Genomic DNA, 12,981 nt, shown 5'->3' with positions numbered 1-12,981 from the left:
TTTTCTGAAATCTATATTAACTAAGTTAATTTTTATTATTTTCCCATAATTTTTATGGATCGAAGTTGAACGTTTTTGTTTTGCCATGCGAGATATCGGTTTTTATTTGTGATTAAACCAGACTTTGGGGATTTTTCGAATCAGTACGATAAAAAAAAAGATATATCTATTGTATTGATTATTGATTATATAATATCGATGAACTTTTGTAGCTATTGATCTAGAAGAATCGATCTTAATTTTATGTTACATAAATATACATGTAACGAACCACCACTGCACCGATGCCATTATCTTAACCGCAACGCCTTAAGAGGGCCCGACGCAAAAAACCCTTTGATCCCGCTCAGACCCCGGCACGTCACGACGAGTCCGGATTCCGACACGTGAGTTGCGATTCGACGGCGTTACGCGTGGGACGCGAAGTTCTATTTTCGTTTTATTCACGCATTTGATCATTCCTTCTGGAACTAATTGTTAAAGACACGCAAACTTAGTAAAATAGTAAGAAGTCTGTTCCGTGGTTTTCGTGCTACCCACTTTACCCCGAGAGGACCCCGTTCTCTTACATACAATATTTATTTTGAGGTAAGGAAAAAATTAGAAGTTTGAAATTCTTGGACTAAGGATTATTCAATAAGATTTCCTTTCATTTAAAAATGTTTTCGAGATCACACCACTTCCGGGGACATCGGAAGTGCTTATTTTAAAATGAACACCCCGTATATTTCTTATTTTTGAATTTCTGTGGAAATTTTTTGATAAGTTTCCTACTTATTTTCATCTGTTTCTCATATATCTGGATTTTTTTGAAAGTTTTTACAGATTTACCACCATTGGTAACAGGGGGTCTTTTCTCCATTTTTGATTGGGATAAACGCTTCTGCAATAAACTAAAGCAGGAGAGTAATACTTTTTAAATCTGTAAAGACCAAAATTTTATAAACGATGAAATTATTTTCAAAGGTGTGCCGAGCTCGCTCGCCATAGTGTCCCTCCATAAGGCCCTTTCACCCGAACTGTGTGGACTCTTTGTAACAGTAACCCCCGCGATTTATTTCTGATTTAAGCAACATACGAGAATCTTCTATGCTGATAACAGAGGCTCTATTGATGTGAACATCATTTTAAGCTTTGGTCAAGATCGTACGTTAAGTAGGAATATATATATTTTTTTTTAGTCTCTACTCCAAAATACAGTTTACAAGAAGAAAATTTAATACGGCTCTGCGTTCTATCAGTAAGAAATGCAATGGCAGTTTCTGAAACGTCACGGATATTCGAAGACAGCCTTCTAGTTGTTGGTTTTTTTTGTGCCTTTGTTAATCTGTATGATAGAAACAGGTAGATAGGAATCTTATTGTTCACTATAACCTCCCGGAGCCTGACTGTGCGTGCATGTTATTTTTTATTGATATATAAATCCTTGACGTACCATTTTGCTACGTCTGTGATAATAATAGACGAAGTTCACAATTTTAATATTTTGGATATTGGAATTGTTTAATTTTAGATTCTCTTGGTTATTAACTGATAACATTTTATCAATTATAATAAGTATCTTAATGCAGGTTCATCTAATGCGTATTTCATCCACTATTGCATAACACCATTAAATTTTTCAATGCAATATTTCATTAGTAAAAATTTTGATTAATTTTCAGAATGCAATTTAAACCAGTTACCCACGTTATATTTGATATGGATGGCCTTCTTTTGGGTATGAATATTGTTAAACTATTTTTAAAAAATATTTAGGTTAACATTTCATAGAATCTGAATCTGCATATGAGAGAATTTTGGGAAGTATGACTGAAAAGTTTGGAAAACAGTATACTTTAGATATTAAATTAAAAGTATTGGGTACCGCAGAACCAGAAACTGCATCAATAATAATTCGAGAATGTCAACTGCCAATAAGTCATGAGGAATTCTTGGTGGAATATAGAGCTAAAATGAAGGAAGAATTAAAAAACCCCATGCTCATGCCTGGAGCAGAAAAGCTAGTGGAACATTTATCTAAAAAAGGTGTTCCTATAGCTGTAGCCACATCTTCGTCCATGGATTCCTATGAAATAAAGACTCAAAATCATAGAAATTTGTTCAAATATTTTAATCATGTAGTATGTGCTTCATCAGACCCGGAGGTGGAGCATGGTAAACCGGCTCCAGATATTTTTTTAGTCTGTGCATCGAGGTTTCCTGATAAGCCCAGTGCTTCGAAGGTTTGTTTGAGTAGATGAATAAGTTATATTGCACTATTCTCTAATTTTAGTGCCTTGTTCTTGAGGATGCACCGAATGGTGTAAAAGGTGCATTAGCAGCTGGAATGCAAGCTGTTTTAGTACCAGCTGAAGAAGTTAGTGATGAATTAAGGAAACCGGCAACTCTAGTCATAAAGTCCTTAGAAGACTTCAAACCAGAATTATTTGGTTTACCTCCCTTTGAATAGATGACAAATTTTTCTAGCCAGTATCTGTTAGATATTCAAGTTAAAGATTAAATTTAACCAAGACTTTTTTTTAATTTGTTGATCTGTGACACCAAGACCACGTTCGGGCACATTTACTAAAGGCACTCGCCCACTGGCTATATCGGTATGTCGAAGTTCATTGTTACTAACACAAAAATGTTAATGTTAATTTAAACTTTGTAATCCAAAGTTTGGATCCATAACAAACAAACGGCTTCTCTACGTTTCCACAATTCCGGCGTCAGCGACAAACACTACTAAAAAAACTAAAACACTTTATTCAGACTGATATAAAAACTATTATCTGAATGCAAAGGATTCCAACGGGAGTGAGGGAGCGAAAGAAACTTACTCAACATGTGATAGTACAATGATCATTCGCCCATTACCGATAACTAGATCTATACTTCTAGAATATTGACCACAATCACCGAGGTTACCAACACTAAAATATGAATATCTGGTTACAATATGAACTTTTTTAACCAAAAACACTTATTTTATTCATAGGTTTTATTTCATAGTTAGAAGGTTGTTATGGGTAAATTTAATGGCATTTAATAAACTTGCTTGAAAGTAAAAAAAACATTCATGCACAGCTCGATCTATTTCCTAAATAAATTATACTTTTGGAAGTGGAATTATAATTCTTGTCGTTTCAGATTCAAATATTTCTTACTTTTACCTGTTTTTTATATTCCCAAACATTTTCCATTAGGGACTTGGTAATGTTGGCTACAGTACACATTTTTGGTTAGCTGAAATTTGCTGATGTTGGTTGCACTGGTGACGCCAATTTCTGTCGCCATAACGTTTTGTCATTTGATATTAACGAGTTTTTTGGATAATAATTGTAGGTTTCGGGTTTCTTACATTTTCGTGGACATATTGTTAACTTACTTTTAGGAAGATGAGCGACGCAGGAGATAAAGACCGTTCCAGGGATCGTTCTCGCCGGGATCGCGATCGAGACCGAGAACGGGGAAATCGCTTTTCCGATTCCGGTAGAGACCGTAGTCCGGATCGAGGCAGAAGTGCCAAGTCTTCCATAAATAGAGTGTATGTATCAAATATTCCTTATGAGTATCGTTGGCAGGACATGAAAGACTTATTTCGAAATCAAGTTGGTGATGTACAATTTGTTGAATTGTTTGTCGACGATAATGATAAGCCCAAAGGTTGTGGCATTGTGGAATTCTCTGATTCGTCGTCGGTTAAAAAATGTCTTGAGGTGATGCAGCGGTATGAAGTTAAGGGTCGGAAGCTGGTTATTAAGGAGGATAGCGGCAATATGCGTGACAAACAAGGCAATGTTATTGGAGGTAAAAGGTCTCGGGGTGATGATAGGTTCAGGGACGACAGAGATGGGCGAAATTCGGGTCCCGGTGTTGGTAATATGCCGCTGCGTCAAGACGAAAACAAATGGGGCAATACTTTTGGTTTGAGTCCTCATTTTCTCGAATCACTCCATATTGATGCTCCTCTTAGTAACAGAGTATTTGTCGCTAATGTAAGTATGGTTCATTTCTTTGATTTAGTGTTGTTGGTAGGCGTTTTGTTTCCATATATTTATACTGATTATTGTGGCTTACTTCCAGAAGGATTTTATCATGTTGAAGCATTATTAAAATTGTTGAATTCAAAATTATTGGGTTATTCAATTGCCAAAAGTTTGTATTCAGAACAAATTTATACCAATGGATTGTTTAGATTAATTTAACCATATGTGAAAGACCTTACAGCTGAGTGGGTTAAGGTTTTATTACTATTACAATATGGAAATTATTTTTCTTCTGTTATTATTTATTATGACAGTATATCTTTGGACAGTAATAATCAAGTACTTCTCAAAATATTTTGTTTGTGTATTTCTGTTTTTTTTTTCTACAAGAACTGCCATAGGGATAAACAAATTGGATGCTACCTGAGTCACCTGTGGAATTATAATTGTTGTCTAACAACTTGTTAGTCATTAGTGGTATATCAAGTTTGGTATTCTCTTTGACTTGATTCCATTTTTTTAAAACATAATGACGTATTCCAAAAGAGTTGCTTGGAGTTTCCAGGTGGCTGCTTCATAAAATAGAAAGTTTGCTTTTGCTCGCGCTGTAGATTTGAATCAATTAGTGGGATTGGCTCTCAGAAAAAGGTTTTGGTTTATTTGAGAATGTCGGTTTTTAATTTAAATTTTAAGTTTTTTACACTATTTTGCAAATCATTGTTTGTATTATGTATCTACCTAAATTATTGGTCCACCAGTAACCAGTATAATTGTTGGATGAAATGAACTATGATGTTACTAAATGTGTACACTTCCTGGTGTTAAAAGTTTGCGATGTTTTAACCTGAGATAGTTTTTGCTGCCCTTGGATTTATTGGAGCAGATCTGGTTAATGGTAATTGTTAGGGTTTGTTGATTTTCGTCAACACTTTCTCTTGTTTTGGTAGTTTTGTGTGGAATTAGATCATTAAACACCGAATGTTTTTAATATTGATTTGTTGCTATGTTGGTACAACTGAGCAATTCTTAGATAAAAAAAAGGAACTGAGATAAACCTTTGATTTGTTTTGGTTTGTGTTGATGGAACCCAAATACTCTGGAGTTTTGTGGTGAACCAAGTTTGTTCTCTTCTGGGTTTCTGTTTATTGTCTTCTTTAAGAGAATCCTACTACTATGTGAAATGTTCACATTTAGTCATCATCTTACAAGCAATTTAAATCATATACTCACTTTGAGATTGATTTTGGGAAAGGGGAAACTACAGGTGTAATTTGAGCAATGAATATATAATTTTGGAAATGGAGTGGTTAGTTGTTCCAATTGGTTGTAACCTTGAAAAATGGTCCTTCCAGTTCCAGAGTGTTAGTAAAATTGAATTAATATTTCTAATGTGTTGCTTTGGATTTTAGCTTGAATATAACGTAGACAAGAAAAAGTTGAAAGAAGTTTTCAGACTAGCGGGTAGAGTCATTAGGGTTGATTTGCCTGTGGATAAAGATGGGAGAAGCCGCGGCTTTGCGGTTATCGAATACGATCACCCTGTCGAGGCTGTTCAGTCTATTTCTATGCTCCACAATCAAGTGAGTCGTTTCAAATGTTCTTTTTGCCAGAAAACACTGTAATTATCAATTTGGTTTCCCGCAATTGAAAAAATTTTAGATATTGTTTGATCGGGTTATGACTGTCCGTTTGGATAGAGCCAATGAAAATGTTAAGCTGCCAGATGGTTTAAAAGGTCTTGGTATGGGACTGGGACAAAATGGGGAACCCTTGAGAAATGTTGCTTATAATCTACCAAACTCTTCAAACAATACTCAACCATCAGTGGGCAATGGTATCCTGGGTGCAGTTCCAAATAATGCATTACAGGTAACACTTTCAGGGTTATTAATTATTTGAGGAGTTGTATGTTTTCCGTGTAGGTTGCCAGCGCTCTAAGTGGTTTAAGCAATGTTTCTGCTTTGGGGAATTTAAACCCATCTGTCCTTGGAGCCGCAAGCTTAGGAAATTTGACTTCTTCTTTTCTTCAAAATGGATTGGGCAGTGCTACCGATCTCTCGTCGTTAGTTGCGTCTAACTCGGCCTTGATGGCTCAAACTCAACAGCAATTGTCGGCCTTGGCAGGTGGCGGAGGTGGAGGTAACTCTATGGGTAGTCAAATGCAACCTCCAGTGTCAAATGCCAACACAAATAACCAGCAGTCTTTTGGGCGTGGAGCTAGCGAAGCATTTGTCAATCAACCCATCACATACCCGCAAAACTATTCAAGTAATAATTCCAGGTGAGCTTTATCAACTTTTGCTAAATAATTTAATCATTAATGGTCTGTAAAGCACATTTCTCCAGTTTTTTTGTGTAACTTGTGTCCTGCAAAATTCTTGATTTCTAGAAACACTTACCAAATGGACGTCAGGACAAATTTTGGAAATAACAACAGTAATTTGAAACCCTCAGGAACGGACAACAAGACATTTTCGCGAAAAGTTTTAATATCTAATGTGAGAGAATTTTCAGCTGCATAGTAGTTTTTTTATGACATTTTGCATTTCAAATTTTAGCTACCACCAAGTACTTCTTTCAAATTGCTTCAAGAAAAATTAAATGAATTTGGAGAAGTATCATATTGGGAGGAAAAAGGTACTGGCAGTTACCTTGTAGTTTATGCGTCTGAATGGCAAGCTGAAAGAGCGATTAGTATCCTTTCTTATATAAGATTTAAACACCAAATTTTTTGTATAATATATTTTCCTTAATCACATTTTTAGAAAACTTGGACAAAGCTCGTATCGACGGCAGGTACATTGATGCCAGAACATACTACTAAGGAAGTATTAATTTAGAATAATTTTTGATCATAATGTAATGGAAATATCTTTTGTTTTCAAATTTTTAAGAAGAGGAAGCTAAAAATTATACTATGACACTTTGAAAAACGGTATAAATGTATTTTGTTTTAAGATTATTGTGACTACAATTTTGATTGGCAATTTTTATTAAAAGGGTCCTTTAACCTATTTTTTTTTTTAATTTTTGTGCAACGATCCTCTTAAAAGATGCGTGCGCTGGTTCAATTTTTTTTATAGCAGCCATACGAGGAGTTTGGCAATAAATTGTAAAATATAATTTTTCAAAGAATCTTCTGGATTCCTCCATTGGTTGTTTATAAATCAGTCAGTTTCAGTTTAAGAAACCAACAGGAGGAATCCAGAACATTTGTAAATAGTATTATAAAATATAATTAAACCTCATTCAATTAGTAAAGTTGGGTACATACATACCTACCACCTCTGGCTTGCATTCAATTATTAATTTATAATTTTTTAAAGCCAATGCTAGTTTTTTATTTTTGAGAAAATTATGTCCTGTCTCAGATTGTGCAAGGAATTCAAAAGGTAACTATTCCATTAGTAAAATCTTTTTTATTGTTAAAACTCAAATAAGTTAGATGACAACGTTTTCAAATAACAAATAACATTACACTACACATAATTACCTTGTTTTTATATACAATTTTATATTTTTATCTATTTCTGACAAGCCTGTTTTGAACGAGCAATCCGAAAGAGGGTGCTATCACATCATTTTTTTTTTTTTAATAAAATAGATTTTGTATTTTTAAACATTGACAACTGAACACAATTAAAACAATGCAGCCATATACACTTTTATATCAATTATGCTAAAAACATTTAGTGAAACGGACATTCAACATACCTAACACAAATCAGTTCAGTTAATGTCTGCTTAATTACCAAATTGCAAGTTCAAAAGTGCGCCCGTAAGTGATCCTCGAACTTTAATAATATAATACATACTTTAACTACAAAAACATTAAACTAGCTACAATGTGTCGTATAACAATTAAATTTAAACTGTTGAGAAACATTGTCTCAATTTGTTAATGTCAGGTTCGCTACTGAGCAACAAAATGTATTGGTGTTTACTAGGATCAGCCGGAGGTAAAGAAAATTTTCTCATTTAGTGCGAGATCAACAGACACCCACAAATCAAGACAATCTAGATTAATCATTAAGTACCATAGTTTTAAGTGTATTAAACAATACCATGTGATGAAAACAATTGCATTTGTGGTTACCTAATTGCAGGAGCGTAACAATAAATAATTGTAAAAGTTGGTTTTACATCAAGCACTCTAACAGATAAGCAAGGTCCCTGACCCATGTGAGCATTTTGCGAGTATTTATTTGCTGTTTTACGGCTTTTTTTAGTTATTAGATTCATGAAGCTGCCTCGGGAACAATTTTCACTAAATTCGCGAAATTACGCTTGAAAAATAATACAAAAATTGGGTTCAACATTAAGTAGAAGCAAAAGCAGAAACTTCAAAAAATCTGAAATTTTGAAAAACATTTTTCCTGCCTATATTTCACTTATAATAAAATGAAAATAAATGAAATAAATTGCAAATTTACATTTTTCTACTTCAACTGTTGGTGTCAATATTTTCCCTGTGACAATGGAGTTATAAGTACTTTTTTTTTGGCATTTAATATTTTCCTCATGTCATCTTTTTAATGAAAAAAAAAACTGTCAGAATTAAAAGTTCACTAAAATATTTTAATTGATTCATGATTAGTCATATAACATTTTGACGATTTAGCGGAACGGCCATAACGTAAATATGCAATGACTTTAAAATTGTTTTCAATGAAAAATCATTTTCCAGAATTTTGCTTTTTTTTTTCTGGACATGTACAGATCTAAATTTTCTAAAGAATATTGGTAGTAGGAAAAATAGGTTACCTTTCTCTAATTTAAGTGACTGTTTTACCATATAATAATAATATGATGTATTTTCCGCCTTCAGTTTAAAAGCTGGGGCGAAAGCAAATAAATGTGTGAAGTCGAATTTAGTGAGACTAAAAACGAAGGCAAAGTTTTTTTTTTTTAGTTCATGCGTGTGTGTGACACATTTGGCCAAACATTTACTTATACACAGGGAGAAAATGTATTTTTTGTGGAGAGAAAACACCTTAATAAAAACAACAATAATGGAAACAGCTTCAATGAGGCAACTAGTCAACGTCCCTAACCCCCATGTTGTCATGATTGATTCGAATTTCCTACTTATTGCTAATTTCTCTTAAGGCAAAATTCGAACTTTTTCCAACTAAGCCTATTAGAGCGCCTGGCATAAGAAACGAGCAAATGAATATAAGCTGGTCAAGAGAGCGCTAATGCCGACGGGTACGTTGTGGGAACGTCCACACGGGGGCTGCGTGTCATAGTTTCTCTTTGGTCGGTACCCATATTGTTCGGCCAGACTGCTCTTTAATCACGTCCTTCACCATGCCGTAAATTTCTTCCGGCGTGTCACCTTGTACCACCGCTGCAAAAAGTCCGCAAGTTATTTATAACCGTCTATGTGGTTGTGGTCAAATATATCGCGTACCATGTACACATACAGAAATTGTGGCGCTTCGTGTGACCTATATCGCCATTTAAAACAAATTGCTTATTTTGTTCCAATATTTTGATATTAATCAGAAAAAGCGAGAGCATAAGGTTGTCTCGCCATCTTGAAATGTCCTTTTAATATGTGAACACAAGCTGAAACCTCAGTGAAAGCGACTAATATTTCATAGCATAAGCATCCTAACATTGGGGATCAGCAATCTTGCACCAATTTCTTGGTGTGTAAAAGTAGAACTTGCTTTTGTGCTGGTTTGATTAATAATAACCAAAACTAGCAATGTGGGTGGAATTTCATTACTAGATCTGTTGCTTTTGGAACTCTCAATAAATGTTGGTTTCTAATTCAATACATTTTTTTAAATTACAAAGTTGTCAACAAAAGCGCAAAATCCGTATTTCTTTTTGGTTTCACAAATAACACGATCTTTGTTTACCTGTAAAATATTCTCCAAATTCGTGTTCCATTTTAAGCGCCCTCTCATAGGTCTTCTTAGCTTGCTCATCAGTCATCCGCTTATTCATTTCCCTTAAAGGGGGTGCGGTTATTTTTAAAAGAAATTTTATTATAATTCATACTTACATTATAGATTCGACTGATTTAGGTTTAATAAAGACCGCTATCGGATAAAGTTGCGCCACTTGTAGCCTTTTGATGGCGTTTCCGCTAACGTCTAATATGCAGTGTTTACCCTAAAATTATTAGATAGATGTAATAGCAAATATAAATAAAACACTAATGGAAAAGGAAATTACTTTTTCCGCCACTTCTCGTACTGATGCAACCGATGTACCATACAGGTTGTCATTATATTGACCTGCTTCTATAAAAAGGTGATTCTGTATGTCCTTTTCCATCTGTTCCCTAGAAGCTACAAAGTGATAGTCTCTGCCATCCACCTCGTATTCTCTTTTGGGTCTTGTCGTGTCTGCGATGAAATAAAACATTAATTACACTTCTTGTCCAAACTTGTAGAATTGGGAATTATTTTATCATTAGGATGTTGATAACTTACGAGGTACGCAACTACCAAACTTTTCAGGAAATTCGGATATCAAGTCGTCATTTATTCTGTCTTTCAGGGGCCCCAAAATAATAACAGGTCTCGTATATTGAATTTGCATTTGTTCTACAGGTTCATAGGATAACACATTTTCATCATTGCCTGGAAAAACGATGGGAATTATTCAACAATGCGCCTGGAAATAGCGTCCATTTAGTGTTAATAACGATTAAAATTTGATTTAATTGTAAATCTAAAAGCTCTCAAACTTATTTCTAGAATACCAGGAAACTAAACTACGAAAATCCAGATTCTGAGATTAAATGAATTTATTAAGAAAATACAATTTTTCTATAAAAAAAAGCTTAATAGATAATTATACATCTAAGAAGAAACAGACATTTTATATGGATGTCACATAAATAAAAAAAAAATGCAAATTGGCAAATAATACAAATTTCTGAACAAAACAGAAATCAAACTACTTACGTACAACTCAAAGTACGTCTATCTGTCTAATTAATGCACGTAAGGAGCTATAGAATGCAAAACGCCCCGATATATGTACAGAGTGTATCACAAAAAAAATTGAAGATAGCAGTGCACAGTTACAGCTAAATTCGTGTTATTTTCAACAGAATTCTAATCTTAATTTAATTGCTGGTGTTTAACTCAAGGAACAAATCTTTTATGTTAACCAATTGAAAGGAATGTATATAATATATATAAATATGACTTTTTGTAGAAATTATGATGTATTACTAAGTGCACTCCGGAAAATTGTTTATTTGTTGAACTTAACTTCACATTTTATATATAGAGTGACTTGTATGTACGTGTGTATGTTGTTGGCCCCCAAAATGTTTCCCGTTTCTCAAATAAAAAATTGAGTTGTACTTGGATGTGTATTTTTGATTATTCTGTAAAACGAGCTCCCTGAAACGAATATTAACTGTGGTATATTATAATTTTTCTTATTACTAATTGAGCAGTTTTTTAAAATGCATGTAGATCGGCGATAAAATATTTTTTAAGAGTGTATATTTTTTTGACAAATTTAATAATTGTTCTAGCCTTAAAAACAGTCGCCCAAGAACAGGCAGACATTTTGTTTCAATCTTTGAACTTTTTGAATTAAAAAAAGGCATTGCATTAGTATCGCTTCTCGCCAAATGCGATAAAATGTTTTTTATAGTGCATTGCTATATTTTTTGTTGATGTACTCTCTGCATTTATATTTGTGTGGGTGGATAGCAAACATTTGCTGCCGCCATAATATCAATATGCTTATTTTTTACGGTACAATTCAATCTACATACTTCTCCATCGGCCAATTCAAGCAAATGTATGCCTTAAAAGTCAGTCAGTACCGCATTAATGTGTATCACAACGTAAATAGGCTTTCCCACACTGATCCAACTCAAGAACAACCTTTTCTAGGAACCGATTTAACTACAGCTACACGCTATATGATTTCATAGCCGAAAAGTTATAATTAAGAAAAGCATTACCTAAGTAGAGCATAGAGTAGAACCACTACAACTCATGAATACGACTTTAAAATGGGAAAGAAAATAGTGGGGACGCTGTTCGCGGGCTGTCTAGTCGCGGTGACACGTGTGTCGTGTTTCATAGGTAGTAAAGAGTATTAAGAGTTAGTATAAAAAAAAAGACTATCAACAAATTTATCAGAAGCACATCTGAAGTCTATACAGGTATTTGAAAAGTGTTTTTTTTCTTCATTGGAAAATTATCACAAATGAATTAACTACAACACAAAAACTCTGTTTCCACAACACGATTTAACAACTGTATAGACCAAAGGTGTCTAACTTTTATCGAATTAGGGACAAAACAAACGTGGTTAATGAGCGAGAGTGATTCCTTCATAATATGCGAAAATGAATGCGTTGAAAGAAAAAAAATGGACTCGTAAAACAACGGCGAATCTAGTGCAAATTGTTGTAGGGGACGCGCACCAAAATTGCCGCCATGCATATCACAACACTAAAACTTACTAAAGTCATCTATATTGTCATTATTCTCCAGATAAATTAGCGTTATTTCTTCCATGTAAGGTAGCTCAACTCGATATAATATTTCACCTGTACTAGGATACACAGAAAGAAGCCAAAAAAGAAAAAATATATATAGTAAATGAAAAGACGTCGAAGGCGTAATTCAAATTTAGAAAAGTAATCGTCTAGCATACGATCCAATAAAAACAAATACTATACCTTCGTTATTTGCATCTTCTTGCGTGTAGCACAACATAAACGCTGTAAATAAAAAAAAACAAATAAATACACCTACACCAAACTATATTATTGGGGCCTGAAATTGATATTTTGTTGTAAAAAATAAATTTAAATTTAAAATAAGTAAAAAAGTATATTCAAATTTAAATAAACAAACAAATATTGTTAAATCACATAACAAACATATTACAATTTAATTTTACCACAAGACGAAGTTTACGAAAATACTTACATATATTTGCCCTAAATGTTTTTCATTTTAATGTCATTTTTGAGATAACACTTCAATATACATATTATAATAATCAGAAC

General features: G+C 33.7%; 3 protein-coding genes across 19 annotated transcripts in view; 2 read left to right on the top strand and 1 right to left on the bottom strand.

Moving 5' to 3' along the window:
* The first annotated feature begins 134 nt into the window (after positions 1-134).
* Positions 135-2,586, top strand: LOC132700635 (pseudouridine-5'-phosphatase-like). Of its 2 annotated transcripts, none has more exons than XM_060668097.1 (4): positions 135-588; positions 1,665-1,720; positions 1,774-2,225; positions 2,276-2,586. In XM_060668097.1, the coding sequence occupies exons 2-4, from the start codon at positions 1,666-1,668 to the stop codon at positions 2,450-2,452; spliced, it is 684 nt and encodes a 227-aa protein (XP_060524080.1). In that variant the 5' UTR covers positions 135-588; position 1,665; the 3' UTR covers positions 2,453-2,586. The 2 variants fall into 2 exon arrangements, with proteins under 2 accessions (XP_060524080.1, XP_060524079.1); XM_060668096.1 differs by lacking the exon at positions 135-588 and adding an exon at positions 1,196-1,344.
* Positions 2,587-3,185: 599 nt separating this feature from the next.
* Positions 3,186-7,698, top strand: LOC132700634 (myelin expression factor 2). Its single transcript, XM_060668095.1, has 8 exons — positions 3,186-3,326; positions 3,380-3,983; positions 5,384-5,554; positions 5,634-5,843; positions 5,897-6,255; positions 6,364-6,472; positions 6,533-6,668; positions 6,740-7,698. Exons 2-8 carry the CDS (start codon positions 3,384-3,386, stop codon positions 6,796-6,798), a joined length of 1,644 nt encoding a protein of 547 aa, XP_060524078.1. The 5' UTR covers positions 3,186-3,326; positions 3,380-3,383; the 3' UTR covers positions 6,799-7,698.
* LOC132700633 (disks large 1 tumor suppressor protein) overlaps positions 7,374-12,981 on the bottom strand; it is a 413,177-nt gene continuing 407,569 nt past the window's right edge. For 14 of the 16 annotated variants that reach the window (XM_060668085.1, XM_060668083.1, XM_060668094.1 and 11 more), the window contains 7 exons: positions 12,649-12,690; positions 12,430-12,516; positions 10,424-10,573; positions 10,164-10,336; positions 9,991-10,100; positions 9,845-9,936; positions 7,374-9,324 (listed from right to left, as the gene is read on the bottom strand). In XM_060668085.1, coding sequence (XP_060524068.1) covers positions 9,218-9,324; positions 9,845-9,936; positions 9,991-10,100; positions 10,164-10,336; positions 10,424-10,573; positions 12,430-12,516; positions 12,649-12,690 — 761 coding nt within the window. In that variant the 3' untranslated portion in view covers positions 7,374-9,217. The remainder of the gene's footprint in view (positions 9,325-9,844; positions 9,937-9,990; positions 10,101-10,163; positions 10,337-10,423; positions 10,574-12,429; positions 12,517-12,648; positions 12,691-12,981) is intronic. The other 2 variants (XM_060668082.1, XM_060668084.1) reach the window with 1 other exon arrangement.

This window comes from Cylas formicarius, unplaced genomic scaffold (genome assembly GCF_029955315.1).
Source record: "Cylas formicarius isolate icCylForm1 unplaced genomic scaffold, icCylForm1.1 PGA_scaffold_4__25_contigs__length_36172078, whole genome shotgun sequence".
In the NCBI taxonomy this organism is placed as follows: Eukaryota; Metazoa; Arthropoda; class Insecta; order Coleoptera; family Brentidae; genus Cylas; species Cylas formicarius.
Note: the sequence above shows the minus strand (reverse complement) of the source record. Positions and strands in the feature narration are given on the sequence as shown.